The sequence below is a fragment of the Humulus lupulus genome, chromosome 9, assembly GCF_963169125.1.
Source record: "Humulus lupulus chromosome 9, drHumLupu1.1, whole genome shotgun sequence".
Lineage (NCBI taxonomy): Eukaryota > Viridiplantae > Streptophyta > Magnoliopsida > Rosales > Cannabaceae > Humulus > Humulus lupulus.
Window position 1 is genome coordinate 66,660,379 of NC_084801.1, and position 22,041 is coordinate 66,682,419.

Sequence of the window (22,041 nt, forward strand, 5' to 3'; positions counted from 1 at the left end):
AGAGAACTTGAGCTTTTCAAGTTTTTCATCCTCACTACAATTGACTCGTGGGTTAAGGCTAATTAATGACATGAACCAAATAAAATATGGTATTTGATTTCCATTTTCTTTAAGATTTTTACTTTTAATTGTAGTTGACAAAAAAAAAACAAAATGATAAAAGAAACTTTTTGGGATACCCACACAAGGGCACTCCGATGCTTAACTCAATGAAGATTCCCTCCAACAATCTAATTTTTTTAGCAAAGTGTAAAACTAAACAATTCAATATCTCTTTTTCAGGGTTTTTTTGGTATTGATTATAGATATCTAAAAGTTAGTTAAGATAAAAAGAACTTATGTTGATTGGTTCTCCTCGTCCATCTGTTAAAAAATGATCTTGATTTGGCGAACTTTTACCACCAAAGTTGGACTTTGATGGACTCTCCTCCAAATACTCAACAAGAACATAGTCATTTCCTTCAAGTCTATGAAGTGTTTTAAATGAAATGGTGTGTTCCATACTAGATACATTTTAATCTCAAAAAAGAAAAAACAAATTTAATTATAATATTTGCTAGAAAGATAACAAATTAAAGCAAAAGAGAGTACAGACACCAGAAAGACCAAACAATTTTCGAAAGAAGAATCCCATACATAAAGGTTCACCTTTTCATTTGTGGACTTGACTATTATGAATCGTTGATTACAATCCAACGGTTCACAAAAGGCGTCCTTTAAAATATTATTCTTTATAAATTATAATTGAACCATTTTTTTGTTAGTCTTTAAAATTGAACTTTGGCTGCACTAGTTTTGATGGGCACCATTCCTTTATAACTGCGAAGCTCACAAAATTTGTAAATTTAATTTGATCGCCAATGACTAATCCATCAATTAGAAATGCGTCTAACAAAACCCACAAGCCACCCATTTTTTCAGTTGGTTAAAACCTTTACATCCTTTGCATTTGCCATTAGAAATGCCTCTTCCCCTCACAAAGCTATGTCTCTTTATTCTAATATGCACGAGAAGTCTGTTCCTTTTGATAGCTTCTCTATACTTTTCACACTAAAATCATGTACCAAGTTGCACAATCTAGTAATCAATAAACACCTCCATGCCCACATTATTAAACTTGGCTTCAGCTCTCATGTCTACGTGGCCACTTCTCTTCTATATGCATATATAGTTACTTCGTTTGACGATGCCTGTAAACTGTTCGATGAAATGCCAGTGAGAAACACTACAACTTGGAACACAATGATTACTGGGTACTCAAGGTTGGGTGATGTAAAGAAAGCGAGTTTTATGTTCGAGGAAATGCCAGATAGAGATCTTGTATCGTGGTCTGCTGTGATTGCAGCTCACATAAATAGGGGCGGTGATGAGCAAGGTTTATATCTCTTTCGAGATATGATGATGAACGAAGATGGCTTAAAACCTGATCAAGTCACTGTAGGATCTGTTATTTCAGGTTGTGCCCATATGGGTAGTCTTGGATCTTTGCTAGGGAAATCAGTTCACGGCTTTATAGCCAAGAACGCATGGGAACTGAATGTTGAACTGGGAACAGTTTTAGTTGACATGTATGCTAAGTGTGGGCTCATGACGAGCGCATGTCAAGTGTTTGAGTTGATGCGCGAAAGGAATGTCATGTCTTGGACGGCCTTGATCTGCGGCGCTGCACAACACGGATACAGTAACGAGGCCTTATCCATGTTTGAATTGATGCAACAAGAAGGGGTAAAAGCGAATGAATTGACTTTTACTGGGATTCTTAGTGCCTGTGTACATGCAGGTCTAGTCGAAGAAGGCCGGAGAGTTTTCAAGATTATTGAAGAATGTGGATTGGAGCTGAGAATTCAGCACTACGGATGCATGGTTGATTTGTTTGGGAAGGCCGGGCTTGTAGAGGAAGCCTATAAAGTCATTATGACAATGAAACTGCAACCTAACGTTGTCGTTTGGTCTTCTTTCTTGTCAGCTTGTAAGGAGCATAAAAAGTTTGAGATGGCTGAGAGAGTGACAGAGGAGGTTTTGGGGATTGTGAAACCGGAGAAGGATGGTGGGGTGTACTCTCTCATATGTGATTTGTATGCTTTGGGTGGGAAATGGGATGATGCAGAAAGGGTAAGAAAATTAATGGTTAACCTAAATGTGAGAAAGTATAGGGGCTCTAGTTTTGTTAGAAGTGCTATCCCTTGAAATTTTTCATTCCATTTTGCCAGTGCATTGTGAAATTTTTAATATTTTTGTCCAGCAGGATGGACAGTTGCTTCAAATGCTAATAGTAACTAATTACATTTTTACCATTCACGTTGCAAAGTAACCTTTTGGTTATTGAAAGGAAAGTATGTGTATCTGTTGTTAATTTGTTTGTCAGTTGATATTTGAACCATTGCTTCTCCCTATCCAGGCAAAAAAACTATAAATATCAAAGATAATTTGATTTTCCTAACGTTTGGGCATGGGCATAGAGTTGCCCACCTGGAGGCCCAGTTACGTAAGCAAGCCCAAATGAAACCCAGTGACCCACTTTCTATTGGATATTTCTGCTTGAGAACCGCCCCCAAGTTTTAGCCGAAGAAAAATCTTATTTCATCTTTTCCATCCCTGGCCGGTGCGATTGAGACTAAAGATGAGGTCGTTGGCATCTTCTGTTGGTACATGCAACCCCAAAAGGCTTAGACATAGTTCTGGATCAAACAGAAGACTGCCCACATCAGAATCTTTATCAAAACTCAAAATCTCAAGCCACTGCCATGAAGACTCTTCTCTGCGACTTCAAGTAGATGAGAAACCAAAGCCAAGATTGTTTACTAGAAGAGAAATAATTGGTTTTGGCTTATGCTCAGGCCTTTTGGGTGCACTTACTGATTTTCATCCTTCTGCAAACGCTGCTGAAGGAAGTGCCTGTGATTTCACTGTTGCTCCCTCTGGTCTTGCTTTCTGTGACAAAGTTGTGGGCTATGGCCCTGAGGCTTCAAAGGGGCAACTCATTAAGGTAAAATGACAATTCTTATCTTCCCATTTTGAACACAACAGAAGAGGAGAAAAGGAAAATTTTTCAAGGCTGTAAATGATGGCTTATCGTCTTATTTACTTTGGTTTTCTGGCTTAATAATGAACCTTTGTGTCATAAAAAAAATACCAAGAAACGGAAATAAATTGGTTCATTCATTTGCATCCAGCATAATTGACCAAGTTAAGTTAGTTTGTGATCGAGTCTCTTTCTTTTTGGGTGTGTGACAATTATTGTATCTTTTTTCACAGGCACACTATATTGGAAAATTGGAGAATGGGAAAGTATTTGACAGCAGCTATAACCGTGGGAAGCCCCTTACATTTCGTATCGGTGTTGGTGAGGTATGTATATCAATGATAGTTTTCTGTATAATGTTAGCGGTGAGTTGAATGCTGAGTAAAAGAGACAACGATTTTTTTTTTTTTTTTGAGTTTGAACTCCAAACCATAATTTGGAGATTCAGTAAGCATAGTATGAGGGGTAAAATTTTGGTTAATCAACTTCTTGAACATCCTTAGCTTGTTTATAAATACGAATATATAAGTATAATTTATTGCCACTGTATTTGATTACTTACAGAAGTATCAAATAATATAAGAAGAAAAAAACGAAGATAATAGGAACAATTCCTCCTCCTCAGCTCTTAAGGATTATTGAGTGAATTGTAAAGATTTTTCAACAAGAATTATTTCATATATATCATTCTATATAGGTTATCAAAGGCTGGGACCAGGGTATTCTGGGTGGAGATGGAGTTCCTCCCATGCTTGCTGGTATGACAATGTTTCTCATGAATTCATGTGCTTTTTCATTGTACCCCCATTAATATGAAATTAATATTGATCTGCCCAACTTCAATTGTAGGGGGCAAAAGGGTGTTAAAACTCCCTCCAGAACTTGGGTATGGCGTGAGAGGTGCTGGTTGTAGAGGAGGTACTTCAATTTTTCTTCACAAAAAATTAAATCGATATTTATTGTTGGTTTCTTTTAATTTCTTTCATTTTTCTTCTTCTTGTCTAATGCTATTTGTTTTTTGTAACTTTGTGTATGACAGGTTCATGTATTATTCCTCCAGACTCGGTTCTCATGTTTGATGTAGAGTTCATTGGCAAGGCATCATGAGTCTTACCGTAGAATCACCAAACAAATCCTCAAATCACTTTTTTCTTTTCCTTCTTTAAAATGTGAGAGACCTTCCACTCTTCAGTGGAATGTTTTTCTATTGGTGAAAGAAAACAACACTAGCTTGAACTTCTCTGATCATCTCATCTGAATTGTACAAGGGTTGATGAAGAGTTATGCATAAAGTGATTCTAATATCTTTTTAAATTTCTTTTATTTTCATTTTAATGGCCATATTTCATTTTTGATTTTGAATCTGTTGATCATGCTCAATCTTCCTCTTCACGTATGCTAACAAATAGGCTAGTCAGAATAATTGTGCAGTTCCCCAAATCCTTGCTTAGTGATGGGAAGCTTTTTAGTTGGTTTGTTATCAAGAAATGAAATGGATTCGAGTATCCTTTATGAGGAAAGAACGGAGCGGAAAGAGCAATAGGTGCGACCAGTGCAGCCGACAATAGGTGCGACCAGTGCCTGTTGGAGGGCAACATTAGCATTCTCTTCAAGACCTTTGGAGTTCCTCTGGCAATAGTGCCATGGTGTTTCTCATTGCCACGAGTTCTCCCTGTTGTTAAGCTAGGGTTGAGACACTGCGCTCGTCATTATGGTCGCCCCTATCATCTAGACCCACCTTAGCTCGTCATTAATTTAACAGTATTGCTTTTGGGAGCCAATTTTGTTATTACAGATACCAAAATATTGACACTCAGAAATGTCAATGACATATTCTAACTAAACGACAATGAATAATAAATAAAGAATGACGAGTTTTTGAGTGGTTCAGCTGTTGAAATGGTATTAGGATCAATGTGTAATAATTTTAGTAAATAAGTTTATTTATGGAAAGTTTTGCATGAAATGGTATTAAACTATAATATGTGAAATTTGTAGCTTAATAGCCAAGTTAGGGATCTGGATTGCTAGTTTTGACCTAAATAGCATTGTGGCAGGACTATTGATCTTTTCGGATACAATAAATAGTCCATGTTTAATTAAATAATTTATCTGAGATGGGTCAAGGCTAATGAAGAATAAATAAAGCTGAAACATGAGACTGGAATTAACCCAAAGATTTGAGCATTTGAGATAGATTGATGAATTGAGAAATAGAACTAATTGAGCCAAAGATTTGAGCATTCAGAAGCGATTTAAATATGTCGCCCAAGAGTCTATTTTTGTAAGAATATAGTAATTCTATCTCAAATATTCGAGTTTTATTCCAAACTCTACTAAATGTTGTTGTGCAATAGTCGTTCTTAGTAAGCCTTTAATAGCCCAATCCAATAATTACGAAATAGATGGCAATATGGCTGATATGCTCGCTAACTGGAATTGACCAAAGATGGCATTCGAGTGCAATTGATATTTATGACGCAATAGTCATTCTTCGTAGAAACCAGTCATCTTGTCTATAAAATTCTCTCTTTTTCCAACGCAACCAAAAGTTCTCATGCACCAATGGTTTTTCAAAAGAATTCAGTGCTCATACTAAAAATTGTATCACATAGCGACTAATAATTATAACTATCTAGCTAGTCATTTCTTACAAGAATTCAGATCATTCGATATAGAAAAATAAATACTTTGGTTCGCAAATACATATGTCTTGTGATAGCCATTCTTCATAAGAATTTAGAAGTTTGGTAATAAAAATAAAAAATTGTCTTCCCATGTTCGTGACTTAATATTGTTCTATAGTAGTCGTTCTTTGTAACAATTCAGTCATTCGTTCGGCCTAAAAATAAAGTTGTTCCATTGGCGGCCAATGATTGGCCACGCATTAAATGTATAAAGATGATGAACATCAGTCACAGTAGATCTTCATTAACTATCTAACTTGTTCCAAATTATAAAGATTCTCATGACTAGCTAAGTATATGTTAGATTTTCGTCACATTTTTGTTGAATACATATCGAGATACCATGACTGATTTTTTGTTGATTCACTAAACTGTTAACATGAAACAAAGAGAAAAATAATATGTTCTAAGATTTAATATAAACATTACTTGTACATTGATTACAAGAGAAAAAATAACATTGATAATACAAACTTGATAATGGCTTGATTTCGTTTACGAATATAATGTAGAAAATGGATGATTGCATGCTATATCTTTTGAGTGTTCAATGATTAGATTTAGGATTTGTGTTCTATCCAAAGGAAGAGGTTCCTCTGTCCACTTTCCGTGTACCATTACCTGTCCACCCAATAAGCTTATGACAAATCATTTAATAAAAAACCAACTCATCACTCTGTTTTCTAACCTCCATTTGCCTCTTATATTTATTTTTTCCTTATTTTTTTTTCCACGAAATAGCTACACTCCATTAACTTCTTTATTTATTTCCTTTTACAGTTAAGCTCTAGAGACTATTCCTACTTATTTGGTTTTCTCATATATTTTTTTCTTCCGTAATCAACCAATTCCTTTTTTTTTTTTTTTCGTATTCTTCAACATGCTCATATTTTTCAATAAATTTTTTTAAAAACCATATTCTTTTTATATATCCTCTAAGAAAGCTCTTCAAAGAAAGAAGTTTTTTTCCTCGAAGCTTTTAAGATAAGTGTAATAGATTTTCTAACGTCATCTAACGTAGGTACCGTTTATCATCTAAATCAACATATGTTGATGAAACAAGAATTATGTACATCATGCGCCTTGAATCTTGCTATAGGGAATGGAAATGGTAAAACCTGAAAATGTAGAAAACCTTCTAAGTCGGCACGCAATATATATATATATTCCTCATCGGTCCTATATATGGGTTTCTTAGTTAAATGTTTGTGAAGTACTAGAATCTCAAAATTGTTAGAATAATGGAGATGATTTCTTAAAACCATATAGCAAAGAAGACGATTTTATCTGCTTGAATCATTTCCCCTAAACATTTACTTTGAAAGAGACGCTCTTATAACTTTTTATGGCATAACAGTCAAGAACAGAAACGGTATGGCGTTATGATCTTTATGCTTCTAAATACCCTTTTCACCCAATTTTGTACTTTGGTATATACAATTGATAATAGCCTTTGGTTCAATAACTCACACACCAGCAAGTATGAGAAGAATATGACATATAGCCTCGACGTTACCTGATTGATTTCATTTGAACTGTACGTTGTTTAAACTCATCATCATCCCAGAGCACACACAAAAAATTGTCACAAGTTTTTCATGTAGGTTTAACTATTGACATGTTAAATGCTTTGAAGTTTGAACTTCGCTATTTATTCGTTTATAGCTTTTTAAATCTAGGCTCTGATTCTATTTTATCCTTTGCATCAATGATTTGATTTCTTTGATCACGTTCATTTTTTAACTCCATTATTATTTGCTAAATCGTGCACGACAGGGAAGAATTGCTGAGAGACAAAATAGTGGTCCAGATTCTGGCAGATGTTTTACCATTTCCATTCCCTATAGCAAGATTCAAGGCGCATGATGTACATAATTCTTGTTTCATCAACATATGTTGATTTAGATGATAAACGGTACCTACGTTAGATGACGTTAGAAAATCTATTACACTTATCTTAAAAGCTTCGAGGAAAAAAACTTCTTTCTTTGAAGAGCTTTCTTAGAGGATATATAAAAAGAATATGGTTTTTAAAAAAATTTATTGAAAAATATGAGCATGTTGAAGAATACGAAAAAAAAAAAAAAAAGGAATTGGTTGATTACGGAAGAAAAAAATATATGAGAAAACCAAATAAGTAGGAATAGTCTCTAGAGCTTAACTGTAAAAGGAAATAAATAAAGAAGTTAATGGAGTGTAGCTATTTCGTGGAAAAAAAAATAAGGAAAAAATAAATATAAGAGGCAAATGGAGGTTAGAAAACAGAGTGATGAGTTGGTTTTTTATTAAATGATTTGTCATAAGCTTATTGGGTGGACAGGTAATGGTACACGGAAAGTGGACAGAGGATCCTCTTCCCTATCCAAAAAGCTCCTAAGTAATTTCATTCTATATTTAGGATAAAGGATGCACATGAAATGAAATCACCTAGTGTGAACTGAAGCAATAAACAAGGATTGAATTAGTATGATTTTCAAGTTGAGTTAATGAAGGAAACCTTCCAGGGGTATCTGTATCAAGTCATTCCAATGCTCAATTCAGTGACGATTCTCCCAAACAATCAACAAAAAATAATAAAGTACATAAAACTGAACCATCTAAGGTCTCTTTTCAGGTCCCATTAACTCTTTCAATGTTGATTGTGCTTTGAATTTTGTCTAAAATCAATGCCAGATTAATTATGGTATTTTTCTAGTCCCTAGGAAGTTGTAACTGTCATAATCAAGCATGCCTCTTCACTTGGAGCACTATGAGAACTAACCTGGTGAGTATTCATCTCCCTTAGAAATATTCTTCATCTAGCACGTGTACATGTTCAATCTCTTCAATGATCGAGCACCTTCACAAGTTTGGTACACCATCTACCTAGGGTTATCCCACACAAGGAAAGCTTGACTATCGAGTTTTCTTATGTTTAAGCACCTTCTTGTCGCTTGGTAGTACCGTGATCGTGACCCGAGTACCTCCTTAACTTCTACTGGCTTAACTAATAGAGAGCGTCGTTAGATTTTCATATGTGAAAGTGGGTATAACATCTACCCCTAAATCCTTGCCCATGCATGCACAATAAAGACTTCGATCATTTTTGGCGGACTTCAGGTGTACACTAATTTCCTAGGATGATCAAACTCTCTTGTCGGCACTCCTTTTGTAAATCATGACCACTATGGAGATTTGATTGAAAATATAAGTGTTGTGTGCACCTTTGAAATTCAATCACACTTATAGATGACTTCAAGAATCACAAGCATGATGGCGTTTCAATCACACTTACAATGATTGTATGATACCATGGCTATTCGATAACACTTATAAATAACTTTGGAAATCAAGTGCACAATGGTGATTGAATCGTACTTATAAGTGTTGTTTGCATTTTGGAGATTCAATCGCACTTATAGATGACTCCAAGAATCATGAGCACCGTGACAATTTTATTGCACTTGTAAGTGTAGTTTGCACCTTAGCGATTTGATCGCACTTACAGATGACTCCAAGAATCACAAGTACTATAGCGACTCAATCACACTTAGTGTCGTGTGCACCTTGGTAATTTTATTGCACTTACAGACGAATTTAGAGTTTTAGCACTCTCATAAGTGCTCGTTATGTTGGATGAACACAAAACTGGTGCTCGGGTACGATCTTGAGCACCATAATGGGAGATAGTTTAATTATTGCAAAACATTATTTTCTGGGAAAATGTGAGGAGCGATCTATCTTATTATAATCATTGTTGTTGACCCACGATTTGGCCAACTGACACGGAGTCAGAATATGCTTGATATGAATGAAAGTAATGAGAAGAACGTAATGACAAAGGTAAATAAGACCAGTATTTTATAGTGGTTCGGCCCCAGGATCTGGTAATGACCTACGTCCACTTAGGTTGATATTGATATAAAAATCAGATGAGTGATCAAAGAACTTGGGTTCAATGAGTTTCACTAATCTCTCAAGAACAATACAATATTACCAGGAGAATTACTATAGTCTCGAATGATTCAAAAGCCAAAAGTCCTCTCCCTTGAGCTATCTCTTGCTATTTATAGGCTCAAGGGGGATTACAAAAGATTGTTACAGATATTCTTTCCTGAATAATCGGATACTCAAGAGATTGTATGAGATAAATTCGGGATTCACAAAGATCTTCCCATTAATGTTGCCTTGTATGCGGAGCTATCGACCAGACTGGTCGCAGGTAAGACAGGTTCGCACTGCTTCTAATGTGTCTTCTGGTCGATACTCGAGCAGAACGTTTCCAGGTGTCAGCCACGCGTCCAGGGATCACTTGCCACGTCACCAATGCTAATTTTTTTGGATAACATTTGCCCCCCAAGTTTATTTACCACGAGCAGTAAATAAACTTTTGAACGAACGACTCTTCGGTAATCCCGCCTGACGTGTCAGAACCCTTCGTGTGTTCTTGAAAAAAGTAACCCACTACTGTCTAATCATGTCCTTTCGGTTCCCCAGAAAAGATTTTGACGGCCATCCCACTTCCCTATACTTTGAAAAAAGGGAAACTGATGATTACATCTTTTTAATGCCACAGACAAACTTATATAAGACATTCGAAGGCTTTATTTTCTTTTTATGCACGCCATCCTTCACCAGAAAACCTAAAATCCAGAGCTCTTTTCGTTCCTGAAGATCGTTCCCTCTGTACTCTCAGGATTTCGTCCGAGAGCTCTTTGATCTCCGAAAACCCTTCTTCCATCTCCACGATTACTTTTCTTGGTAAGTTTTCGAATTCCCACGCTTCTAATTTTTCGTGGTGCATGCTTCTGAATGTGTACTGTTTGAGTTTTATCTGTTTCTGGTTTGAGACGCTTGTAGACAGAATATTTTGTAGGCACAATAGAGTTACGAGTTAGTTTAAAATCCAGGATCATGCTTTTTAGGACGTAAAATCGAAGTAAAAATTCGATCTTTAAGCTAGTTGAAAAAATAATTTTTTCCCGTCCTAAGGGGAGTTGAAAAAGCTTTTTCAGAAAACTTTTTACTTTCACCCTTTGATCCGTTTTTCAAACTGTTCGTGTAGAAAAATTTAGCTTTTTGTTAGAATGCTGTTGTATAAAAGCTTAACTTTTATACTCGACCAGCGTTATTCTAAAAAGATTTTAAAAGTTTTCTATTCTCACCTCCCCATTCTTCTGTATGCAGACTTTAATGTTAGATTTGTGGGGAGGTGAAAGGCCTATTGACGACGACCTTCTCGCCCAACTGCTCGAGGGAGAAGAACAACCAGCTGACCGTGTCCACGAGATCTCTTTTTCACGATCCTCTTCCAGATCCCATCCTTCTCCTCCAATGGCCCGTTCCAAATCTTCAGGCAAGAAAAGGCCCGAGTCTGAAAACAACCCAAATTCTCCTGCCCGGCCTAATTTGCAAGCAAGGGCTCCCTCGACCAGTGGTCGAGAAAATCTTGTTCCCGACCCTAATATCCAAATTATGGCCCGCCCTCGCCATCAGAACCTGCCTGATGTCGAGTGGTATACTTCCCCAGCCAGTTCAGTGACTCTTCGGATGGTTACTTACGCGGTATGGAGCAACAATTGATTGTAGGCGACGTATGGTGACCTTTGAACCGGAAGGTGAGGCACCCTTTGTGTTTGTGGGGACGGTGAATGGACCACGGGTGCCTCTGATCTCAGCACTAAAGGCTAGAGACCTGATGCAGGAGGGTTGCATAGGATTCCTAGCGAGTATAGTAGATTCCTCCAAGGTGGCGACAGTGGGACCGAATGAAACTAGAGTAGTCTGTAAGTTTCCAGACTTGTTTCCATCAGATCTGCCGGGATTGCCGCCGCAGCGGGAGATTGAGTTCGGCATAGAGTTAGCTCCGGGAGCAGAGCCAGTATCCAAAGCACCTTACAGAATGGCTCCGGCAGAATTAAAGGAATTGAAGATTCAGTTGTAGGAACTACTTGATTTGGGGTTTGTCAGACCAAGTTTCTCGCCGTGGGGTGCTCCAGTATTATTTGTTAAGAAAAAGGATGGATCGCTCCGGATGTGCATAGACTACAGGGAGTTGAATAAGCTGACCATCAAGAACAAGTATCCATTGCCTAGGATCGACGATTTATTTGATCAGCTTTAGGGGAGTATAGTGTTTTCGAAGATTGATCTCCGATCAGGCTACTATCAGTTGAGGATCAAAGAGGAGGACGTACCAAAGACTGCTTTTCGGACGCAGTATGGGCATTATGAATTTCTGGTTATGTCCTTTGGGTTAACCAATGCCCCAGCGGCATTTATGGATTTGATGAACAGAATTTTTAAGGATTACCTGGATAAGTTCGTAATTGTATTTATTGATGATATCCTAGTATACTCCCAGTCAGAGGCAGAGCATGACCATCATCTGCGCTTGGTGTTGCAGCGGTTAAGAGAGCATAAGATTTATGCTAAGTTTAGCAAATGCGAGTTCTGGTTATCGCAAGTTTCGTTTCTAGGCCATATTATGAGTAAGGATGGGTTACTGGTCGACCCAAGCAAGACAGAAGCAGTGAGAGATTGGCCTAGACCCAGCAGTGTTCCTGAAGTTAGAAGTTTCCTTGGACTAGCAGGTTACTACCGACGGTTTGTAGAGGGGTTCTCCAGAATTGCTACTCCATTGACAGAACTGACAAGGAAGAAGACCAAGTATGTGTGGACAGATCGTTGTGAGAACAACTTTAAAGAGTTGAAGCGGCGGTTGATTACTGCGCCAGTGCTGAGCCTGCCAACAGATGATGAGAAGTTTGTGGTCTACTGTGACGCTTCTAGACAGGGTCTGGGTTGCGTGTTGATGCAGGCTGGGAAAGTGATAGCGTACGCATCAAGGCAATTAAAGGAGTATGAGCAGAGATATCTCACGCACGACCTGGAGTTAGCTGCAGTGGTATTCGCACTTAAAGTTTGGAGACACTATTTGTATGGAGAGAGGTGCGAGATTTACACTGATCACAAAAGTCTAAAGTATTTCTTTACCCAGAAGGACTTGAACATGCGCCAGAGACGGTGGCTAGAGCTGGTAAAGGATTACGATTGTGATATCCTATACCATCCTGGGAAGGCTAATGTAGTGGCTGATGCATTGAGCCGGAGGGGCCCAGGACAGCTGTATAGTTCGAGGCAGATATCTGACAGATTAGCTGGAGAGATGACCAGAGCAGGTATAGAGCTAGTGGTTGGTAGGTTAGCCAACATTACTCTTCAGTCAACGCTCCTTGAGAGGATTAAGGAAGCACAGGGAAGGGACCCCCAGTTAGTTGAACGTAGAGAGAATGTCCTAACTGGAGCAGCTAAGAACTTCTCTATTTCTGAGATGGGTTTGTTGAAGTACAAAGGACGGATTTGTGTTCCGATTGATCCAGACATTCGGCGAGAGATTCTGTACGAGTCTCATACCACTCCCTACTCTTTGTACCCAGGTTCTACAAAGATGTACCATGACCTGAAGGTGTTGTATTGGTGGTCAGGCATGAAGAGGGACGTGGTGGACTATGTGGCTAAATGCTTAACCTGTCAGCAGATTAAGGCGGAACATCAGAGGCCAGCAGGATTATTACAGCCTCTAGGGATTCCCGAGTGGAAATGGGAAGATATTGCCATGGACTTTGTGGTTGGATTGCCAAAGACCGTGGGTCAGCATGACTCGGTGTGGGTGATTGTGGACAGGTATACGAAGTCCGCCCACTTCTTACCTGTGAAAACAACTTATACTGTGGAACAGTATGCAGAGCTTTATGTGAAGGAGATTGTTCGACTTCATGGGGCTCCGCGGTCGATAGTATCCAACAGAGACCCCACTTTCACTTCCAAGTTTTGGAAGAGCCTACAGAAGGCAATGGGCACGCAGCTCCGATTTAGTACCGCTTATCATCCTCAGACGGATGGACAGTCTGAGAGGACAATTCAGATACTGGAGGACATGTTACGAGCTTGTGTGTTGGATTTTGAGGGATCTTGGAGTAGGTATCTCCCTCTGATTGAGTTCTCATACAATAATAGTTATCAGGAGACTATCGGAGTGGCTTCGTATGAGATGCTGTATGGAAGAAAGTGCAGATCGCCGATTCACTGGGAGGAGGCAGGGGAGAGAAGGTATTTAGGTCCTGAGATGGTTCAGAGGACCAATGAGGCACTTGAGAAGATTAGAGCTCGTATGCTCGCCTCCCAGAGTCGCCAGAAGAGTTATTCAGATCAGAAACGTAGGAGCGTGGAATTTCAGGTCGGTGATCATGTATTCCTCAGGGTTTCACCCCTGAGAGGAGTAAAACGATTTGGCGTTCGGGGCAAGCTGAGTCCCAGGTTTGTTGGTCCATTTGAGGTTCTGGAACGAGTTGGGGAGGTGGCTTACAGGTTAGCAATGCCTCCAGCTCTATCAGGGGTTCATGACGTGTTTCATGTATCCATGCTCCGGAAGTATGTATCGGACACTACTCATGTGTTGAGCTATGAGAACTTGGAGTTGGATCGGGATTTATCATACGAAGAAAAGCCTGTTCAGATCCTTGACAGAAAGGACAAAGTCTTGAGGAGCAAGACCATCGCCTTGGTTAAAATATTGTGGAGGAATAGCAAGGTCGAAGAGGCGACATGGGAACTGGAATCAGATATGCGGGAGCGGTATCCCGAGTTGTTCAGGTAAATTTCGAGGACGAAATTTTCATGAGGAGGGGATAGTTGTAACGACCCCAAATTCGCTATTAAGGCTTAAGGGCCTGGAGTAGTGTGCCTGGAGGGCATAATGGGATTCTGTGTGTGACTTTTATGAATTTAATGCATGATTATGACTTATTGCACGTTATATGACTATTTGATTATTTGAGATGCATGACTATGTGAATTAGTATGCATGTAGACCTGATTGTCTTAGAATGAGCATGATTGTAATTTGGCCATTTTAGAGCACAACTGTGATAATTGTATTATGTGATGTGCCATGTGAGTGTGATGTTATTATCAGGATGCACGCGTCGAGATGGTCCTAGTGAGCCAGTTAGTCTAAAAGTCACAACGGGATGTTGTACCCGGCTCGGGAGGAGCCTAGGGGTACTTCGGGAATCTTATAAGTGAGTTGAGAATGAGTGGTTAGTTATTGGTTATTGGGTAACCTGGGTAACCATTTGTAACTGCTGTGAGTAACAAGTTTTAGTTAGAAAATGGTAGAAATGAAATAGAAGTGAAAAGACTTAAGTGCCCTTGAAGGTTTATCTAAGAAGGATTATTAGGAAGGGGTAATTTGGTCTTTTGGCAAGGGGATTATGAAACTCTCAGCTGGGATATAGGGGGTACGGTTTGGGCATTTGGGTTCACTTGTGGCTTTGATAGAAATTGAAGATAAGAAAGAGAAGGAGAAAGAAGAGTTAGGGCAAGCAAAAAGAAAAGAAGAAGAAGGGTAGAAGGGCTGAAGTGGGAGCTTAGGAGGAGTTCAAGGAAGCTTGTTCGGGTGGATTCTTCACTTGAGGTATGGATTTATTACACACTTAATTTTGGTTTCTGTGTTGATTTGAGGAATTTAATGCTTGAGTTAAGATTTTCATGGGTTTTGGTTTGAGTTGCTGAATTTGAGATCAAAGGTGTGGATCTTGGGTGTGTTGATGTTTTGACCTTGATTCTAGTGTTTATAGGGTGTTAGATTGTTCATATGAGGTTTGGATTTGAGCTTTGGGGTGATTTGGAGAGGTTGAAGCTTGGGAAAACGCGAAGGAAAAACCCAAAATTCTGGGTCTGCGAAGGCGTGCCGCGGCACAGTTTTTGCGTGCCGCGGCGAGGAGCCCCTGACTTGCTGGGTGCCGCGGCACAAGAAAGTTGTGCCGCGGCACAAGGCCAATTTCAGGATACCATTTTTTGGCAATTTTAGGCCTTTGCTCCGGGGGTTCGGGGGATGTCTCCGGGGTGTTGTTTTAAGGTTTTAGAGGTCCCGAGAGTACGGGATTGGTCCCGGGAAGTGGTTTTGGGCTTGGTTAGTATTAAAAGTGTTTTATGTGTGCTGTGACTAGGATTTCGGAGAGGCTCGTGCTAGTGGACCGTGCTCGTGACCGTGGTGCATCGGAAAGCACGGTATACAGGTAAGAAAACCGTAACACCCGAGAATAGGGCATAGGCCCACTGTGTGATTGCAGGGCATGGCCCTAGCTTGTATTGTGTGCAAATGTGTAACCTTAGATGAACTATTGTATGTTCGAATGGTTATTTCATAATGTATGATATGTGTGATTATAATGGAATGAACGACAAGGCCGATAGCGACAAAGGCCGGGTACGGCAGTGGGGCCGAAAGTAATACTCAGCACATGGGATGCTTATAGCCAGGGTGGGACCCAAGGGATACATGAGTTATCCTACGGTAAGGACTGAGACCCCAAGCTTTGGTAAGGCCTCTGGGGCGGCATGGCCGTGCTTGTTTAATCTGATGGTTTCCTATTTATCTGTGAATTATGCCAGCTATATTATTGCATATGTTATGTTCTATTTGGGTTTTCTTGCTGGGCTTCGGCTCACGGGTGCTCCGTGTGGCAGGTAAAAGCAAGGAGTCAGTCAACCGCCCATGAGTATGGAGAGCGTGGGGGAGGCGCGTACATGTTCGGCCTGCCCGACTGCTTTGGTTGGGGGCATTTTGTAAATGGCTGTATTGATCCATTCTTTTGATAGTTAACCTGGTGTAAATCTATTTTTGAGTTGTAACTATTTTGTAAACCTTATTTTGGGATCCCAGATGTTTTATACTTACGTTTTCAATGAAGTTAAACATTTTAAAAGAGTACAGCCTTAAATTATGATTTATCCACACTTTTGGTTTTAGAAACCACTTAGAGTCGGTCAAAAGCACGATTTCTATTTTAAACTCACTTAGTAACAGCTCTAAGGTAGTAGGGCGTTACACCTCTTGCCCCGCCAAATCCTCCGGCTGCGCCCACCAGAGAGGAAATTCCTCGTGAAGAAGCTCTCGGGGCCAAACTCATGAGCCGTGCCCTTCGATCCGCCAAGGATCACCTTGAATGCATCAGTAAAAGTGACCGCGTCAAGGATGCAATGGTCGAGGCTGAAAACATGGGGGCCGACCAGGTTCTGAACAGGACCTTGAATGAAATCTCCAGTGTGAGTACTTCTTCACTTCTTAAGCCTTAGTCTTTTATTCTTCACGGCAGGCTCTAACTTTTTCCTTTATTCACAGGCCTTGCTGTCTGCTATCACTGCTCGTACCCGTGTCCAGGCTTCCATCGAGCAGGCTAAGGCAAAGGCCACTGAGAGGCATCAGGTGAAGGCGGCTGAGGAGCTTTCGGCTGCAGAGGCTAGGCATGCCAAGGAGTTGGAGGCAATGGCTCGAGAGAGGGACGCTGCGGTGACTAAGCTGTCAGAAGCTGAAGCTGCAAAGGAAGCTGCAATAAAGTCGCGGCAGCAGTATCGAGATGCCAGCGTAACCCATCTTCGCGAAATCAAAAGGCTGGAAGAGACGCTCAAGCCCAAGGATGAGGCCATTGCCACTGTTGAAGGCAAAGTGAAGCAGCTGGAGCTTGACAACTCCAAAAATCTGGAGAGGTACAAGAGGACGACGCTCCGATGTTTCTACAATTTCTGGAAACACAATCAGGGTGCCGACTTCAGCTATCTTTCGGAGGAAGTCAGGACTGCCGAGTTGGCCCGCTGCACTGCCTAACTGGCCGAAGAGGAGGCAAGAGCGAGGACCCCCGCCTTTCCCAGTATTGTTGCTGTAGAAGAAGAAGAAGTTGTCGAGGACGCGACCAACCAGGATGCTGCTCAGGACCCTCCAGCCCCAAATGCCTCTTAAACTTTTCCCTTATATATATATATTTTTTTTTTCTTCCTTTTTGGTTACCGACCCACGGGTCGTGATGTAAAGACAATATATTTTTGTTTTAAACTTTGCTGCACGGGCAGTAAATCTTTTTCTTTTACTTGAACAGTTACATCCAAGCAGCGATGCTTGCGGTGTAAAGGCTTAAATCTTGATGCTATAATATCTTTATTTATTATAACATTTGTCCGTATGATCGAACTTAGCATAGTACTTTGGCAATTTAACAAAACATAAATTTTGAAAAATACTCTAAGTATTGTAGCATGCTTTCACTCATTTTGTTCATGTGTTTACATACCTTGCGAGTATGCTTTGCTATCGATGTGCCTTATATGCCCCCCAAGTGATCGAGGAGCTTTAGGTCCTTGGTCACTTGCCCTGACCATGGCCTATTCGAAAATTCATGTTCGTGTGAAAAATGATACTTGTAATACAACAAAACAACACACGTAATGAAAAAATACTTGTAAATGTAAATTCACAATGGTTGGCAAGAATGACTGGCTGCGCACAGTCCCTTATAATCTCGTATTAAAAATGGACTAAACATGTCTTTACGAGTGATTCTATAATAGAACCTTACATATACGAGCAGTTAGCCATACAAAGTGGCTAACCCTCTTTGCAAAACTTGTAAAAATTGAAATTTAATACAAGCCAGTCCTTTATAAAGGACTGTTTACTGATAATACTTGCGCATGTGTTCTCCATTCCAATAGCGTGGAACGAGATCCGTTTAAGCGTGCAAGTTTGTAGGTGCCTGGATGAAGGACTTCTTCAATTTGGTAAGGTCCTTCCCAATTGGGTCCGAGAACTCCAGCAGTAGGGTCGCGGGTATTTAAGAAAACTCGTCGTAACACCAAGTCACCGACGTTGAATTTTCTTTCTTTAACTTTGGAGTTAAAATACCGGGCGACTTTTTGCTGGTATGCAGCAACTCGGAGCTGAGATTTTTCTCGTATCTCATCGATTGAGTCTAAGGACTCCATCATTAGCTGGCTGTTCTGATCCTGGTCGTAAGTCAAACGTCGATGTGAGGGGGGATCTAACTCAACAGGCAACATAGCCTCATATCCATAGGCTAAGGAAAATGGAGTATGTCCTGTCGCTGTTCGGTGAGACGTTCTATACGACCAGAGGACTTCAGGCAACTGCTCTGGCCATGCTCCTTTAGCTTCCTCAAGTCTTTTCTTCAGGCTGTCTTTAAGGGTTTTATTCACTGCTTCGACCTGCCCATTCGCCTGGGGGTGTGCGACTGAAGAAAAGCTTTTAATAACTCCATGTCTTTCACAGAAATCGGTGAATAAATCGCTGTCAAACTGGGTTCCATTGTCTGAAACTATCTTTCTGGGCAAACCATACCGACAGACAATGTTTTTAATGACAAAGTCGAGAACTTTCTTGGTCGTGATGGTTGCGAGTGATTCAGCTTCGACCCATTTGGTGAAGTAATCAACTGCCACAACTGCGTATTTTACTCTGCCTTTCCCTGTAGGTAGGGATCCAATCAAATCTATCCCCCATACTGCAAAAGGCCACGGACTCTGCATTTGTTTCAATTCGTTTGGAGCTGCTCGTGGAATCTTGGAGTACCTTTGACATTTATCACATCTTCGTACAAACTCCATCGAATCCTCGTTCATCGTTGGCCAGAAGTAGCCCTGCCTTAGAATCTTTTTTGCCAAGCTCTGCCCCCCAGCGTGATCCCCGCAGAAGCCTTCATGCACCTCTTTCATGAGTTCCTTAGCTTTTTCTGGTGTAACACACCTGAGTAGTGGCATCGAATATCCTCTTCGGTACATAATGCCATCGACCAGTATGTATCTAGCAGCTCGTCTTTGTAGAGTTCTAGCCTTGTTTCTATCTGTTGGCAGCATACCATTCATCAGATACTCCAAGAAAGGTGCCATCCACGTATCCTCCATCCGAATCTCCATACTGGATTCTGTGGTTTGTATGCTTGGCTTACTCAGTCTTTCTACTGGCACGACGATCAAGGTGTCAGCATCCTTTGCGCTCGCGAGTTTGGCTAAGGCATCTGCGTTTGAATTCTGATCTCGCGGGATTTGCTGGAGGGTGTACTTCGTGAACTGGGCTAGCATGTCCTTTGTTTTGTTCAAGTAGGCCACCATTTTCAAACCTCGTGCTTGATATTCTCCCAGGACCTAATTCACCACCAGTTGTGAATCACTGTAAATATCAAGCGTATTTATGCTCATATCCTTGGCCATTCTCAATCCAGCGAGGAGTGCTTCATATTCCGCTTCATTATTTGATGCAGTGAAGTCGAACCTGATAGCGCAGTGAAATCGATGCCCTTCTGGCGTTATCAATATCACTCCCGCTCCAGCGTGGGATTCGTTGGACGAGCCATCCGTGAACAGCTTCCACGAAGGAGCTTTCTCTTGAGGCACGGGCGCTTCAGGCAGTTCGCACTGCTCACTGTCCGGGAGTTCGGTGAACTCTGCAATAAGATCGGCCAAGACTTGTCCCTTTACTGCTGTTCGCGGTGAATAGGTTATATCGAACTGCCCTAGTTCGACTGCCCATTTTAACAATCGCCCAGCCGCCTCAGGTTTTTGGAGGACTTGCCGAAGGGGCTGGTCAGTTAGAACTGTGATAGGATGGTCTTGGAAGTAAGGACGTAACTTCCTAGAGGCTAGAATTAGGCAATATGCTAACTTCCTAGAGGCTAGAATTAGGATGGTCTGGTGACTTCATGTCGATCAGGGCTTTTATCTTGTCGGGATTGGCCTCGATTCCTCTTGAATTCACGATAAATCCCAAAAACTTCCCTGATCCGACTCCAAAGGAACACTTGAGGGGATTCAACTTCATCTGGTACTTGTTTAACACATCAAAGCACTCTTGTAAATCCCTCACATGTCCTTCTGCCTTCTTAGACTTTACCAGCATGTCATCCACGTATACCTCCATGTTTACACCAATTAGCTCCTTAAACATGTGGTTGACAAGCCGTTGGTAAGTCGCACCTGCGTTTTTCAGTCCGAAGGGCATTACTTTGTAACAGTACAAGCCCGTATCAGTCCGAAAGCTGGTGTGATCCTCATCAGGGGGATGCATGCTAATCTGGTTGTAGCCTGAATATGCATCCATGAATGAGAGGATCTCATGTCCTGCAGTAGCGTCGACCAGTTGGTCAATCCTCGGGAGCGGGAAGCAGTCCTTTGGGCAGGCTTTATTAAGGTCTGTAAAATCCACACAGGTCTGCCACTTGCCGTTAGGCTTGGGGACCAGCACCAGATTAGAGACCCACGATGGATAAAATTCCACCCGGATGAACCCATTCTCCTTTAGCCTTTCGACTTCTTCTTTTAAGGCTCGTGATCTATCTTTGTCGAGCAGCCTTCTCTTTTGTTGCACGGGTGGAAAGGTTTTGTCTATATTCAGGACATGGCTGATTACTGCAGGATCTATCCCAACCATGTCTTTATGCGACCAGGCAAAGACCTCCTGGTTTTTTCGCAGGAATCCCACTAGTGCATGCTTCGTGGTAGGCTCTAAGTTTTTCCTAACCTTTACGACTTTGGTCGGGTCTTCTTTATCGAGTTGGACCTCCTCCAGGTCCTCGATGGGTCCAACATTTTCTTCAAAATCCCCAAAGCGAGGATCCAAATCTCCATCCTCACTTTGGGCAACACCCTATTTGGTGACTTCACCACCGGATTGGGCTTGCGTATCAACTGCCATCTGCAATCTATCTGGGGTAGTGCTCCTCGGCGTTCCACTTTTTGCCTTTGTGATCGAGGCGTTGTAGCACTCCCTGGCTTCCCTTTGGTTTCCCAACACGCGTCCTACCCCCGCGTCCATCGGGAACTTCATGGCTAGGTGCCACATAGAGATGACAGCCCGTAGTTCAACCAGTATGGGCCTTCCAATAACGGCGTAGTACGCCAAAGGACAATCGACCACTACAAAAGTGGTGAGTAATGTCCTTGTTGCAGGCGCTGTACCCGTCGTTACTGGGAGTTTGATCAATCCGGCTGGGGCGAGTCCTTCTCCAGAGAAGCCGTATATCGTTTGATTTCAGGGCTCCAAGTCCTTCATGAACAATTTCATGCGTTCCAGTGTTGATTTATACAGGATATTCACTGAACTTCCTGTATCGACCAGTACCCTCTTCACCATCATATTGGCCATCTGGATGTCTACGACCAGCGGATCGGAATGCGGGAACCTGACGTGTTGGGCGTCGTCATCAGAGAAGGTTATCTCTCCTCCCTCTGATCAAGCCTTTTTCGGTGCACGGTCCTCCACAGTCATCATCTCGATGTCCTGGTCGTGGCGCAGAGTCCGAGCATACCGTTCTCTGGCCATTCGGCTATTCCCCACGAGGTGCGGGCCTCCACAGATGGTTAAGAGTGTTCCAGCCACGGGGGCAGGCTGTAATGGTGGCGAGCGTTGGCGTGTGGGCGCCTGCTCGTTGCCACCCGGAGCTTCTCGTCGGGAATTTCCCGAGGCCCATACGTATCTTCTCAAGTGTCCTTGTCTAATAAGGA

At 41.3% G+C, this 22,041-nt stretch overlaps 2 protein-coding genes across 3 annotated transcripts; both read left to right on the forward strand.

Moving 5' to 3' along the window:
* Window positions 1-683: 683 nt before the first annotated feature.
* Window positions 684-2,532, forward strand: LOC133802486 (pentatricopeptide repeat-containing protein At5g66520-like). Of its 2 annotated transcripts, XM_062240803.1 has the most exons (2): window positions 684-2,112; window positions 2,399-2,532. In XM_062240803.1, the coding sequence occupies exons 1-2, from the start codon at window positions 883-885 to the stop codon at window positions 2,411-2,413; spliced, it is 1,245 nt and encodes a 414-aa protein (XP_062096787.1). In that variant the 5' UTR covers window positions 684-882; the 3' UTR covers window positions 2,414-2,532. The 2 variants fall into 2 exon arrangements, with proteins under 2 accessions (XP_062096787.1, XP_062096786.1); XM_062240802.1 differs by lacking the exon at window positions 2,399-2,532 and having other exon boundaries at window positions 686-2,353.
* Window positions 2,533-2,618: 86 nt separating this feature from the next.
* On the forward strand, window positions 2,619-4,326 carry LOC133802487 (peptidyl-prolyl cis-trans isomerase FKBP13, chloroplastic). The gene is made up of 5 exons (XM_062240804.1): window positions 2,619-2,986; window positions 3,256-3,348; window positions 3,720-3,780; window positions 3,872-3,940; window positions 4,062-4,326. The coding sequence occupies exons 1-5, from the start codon at window positions 2,621-2,623 to the stop codon at window positions 4,127-4,129; spliced, it is 657 nt and encodes a 218-aa protein (XP_062096788.1). The 5' UTR covers window positions 2,619-2,620; the 3' UTR covers window positions 4,130-4,326.
* The last annotated feature ends 17,715 nt before the right edge of the window (window positions 4,327-22,041 follow it).

Coding starts and splice junctions, on each gene's coding strand:
- LOC133802486 (XM_062240802.1), top strand. CDS start 883: ATGCGTCTAACAAAACCCACAAGCCACCCATTTTTTCAGTTGGTTAAA.
- LOC133802487 (XM_062240804.1), top strand. CDS start 2,621: ATGAGGTCGTTGGCATCTTCTGTTGGTACATGCAACCCCAAAAGGCTT. Junction 3,349..3,719: donor TTCGTATCGGTGTTGGTGAG/GTATGTATATCA, acceptor CATTCTATATAG/GTTATCAAAGGCTGGGACCA. Junction 3,941..4,061: donor AGGTGCTGGTTGTAGAGGAG/GTACTTCAATTT, acceptor TGTGTATGACAG/GTTCATGTATTATTCCTCCA.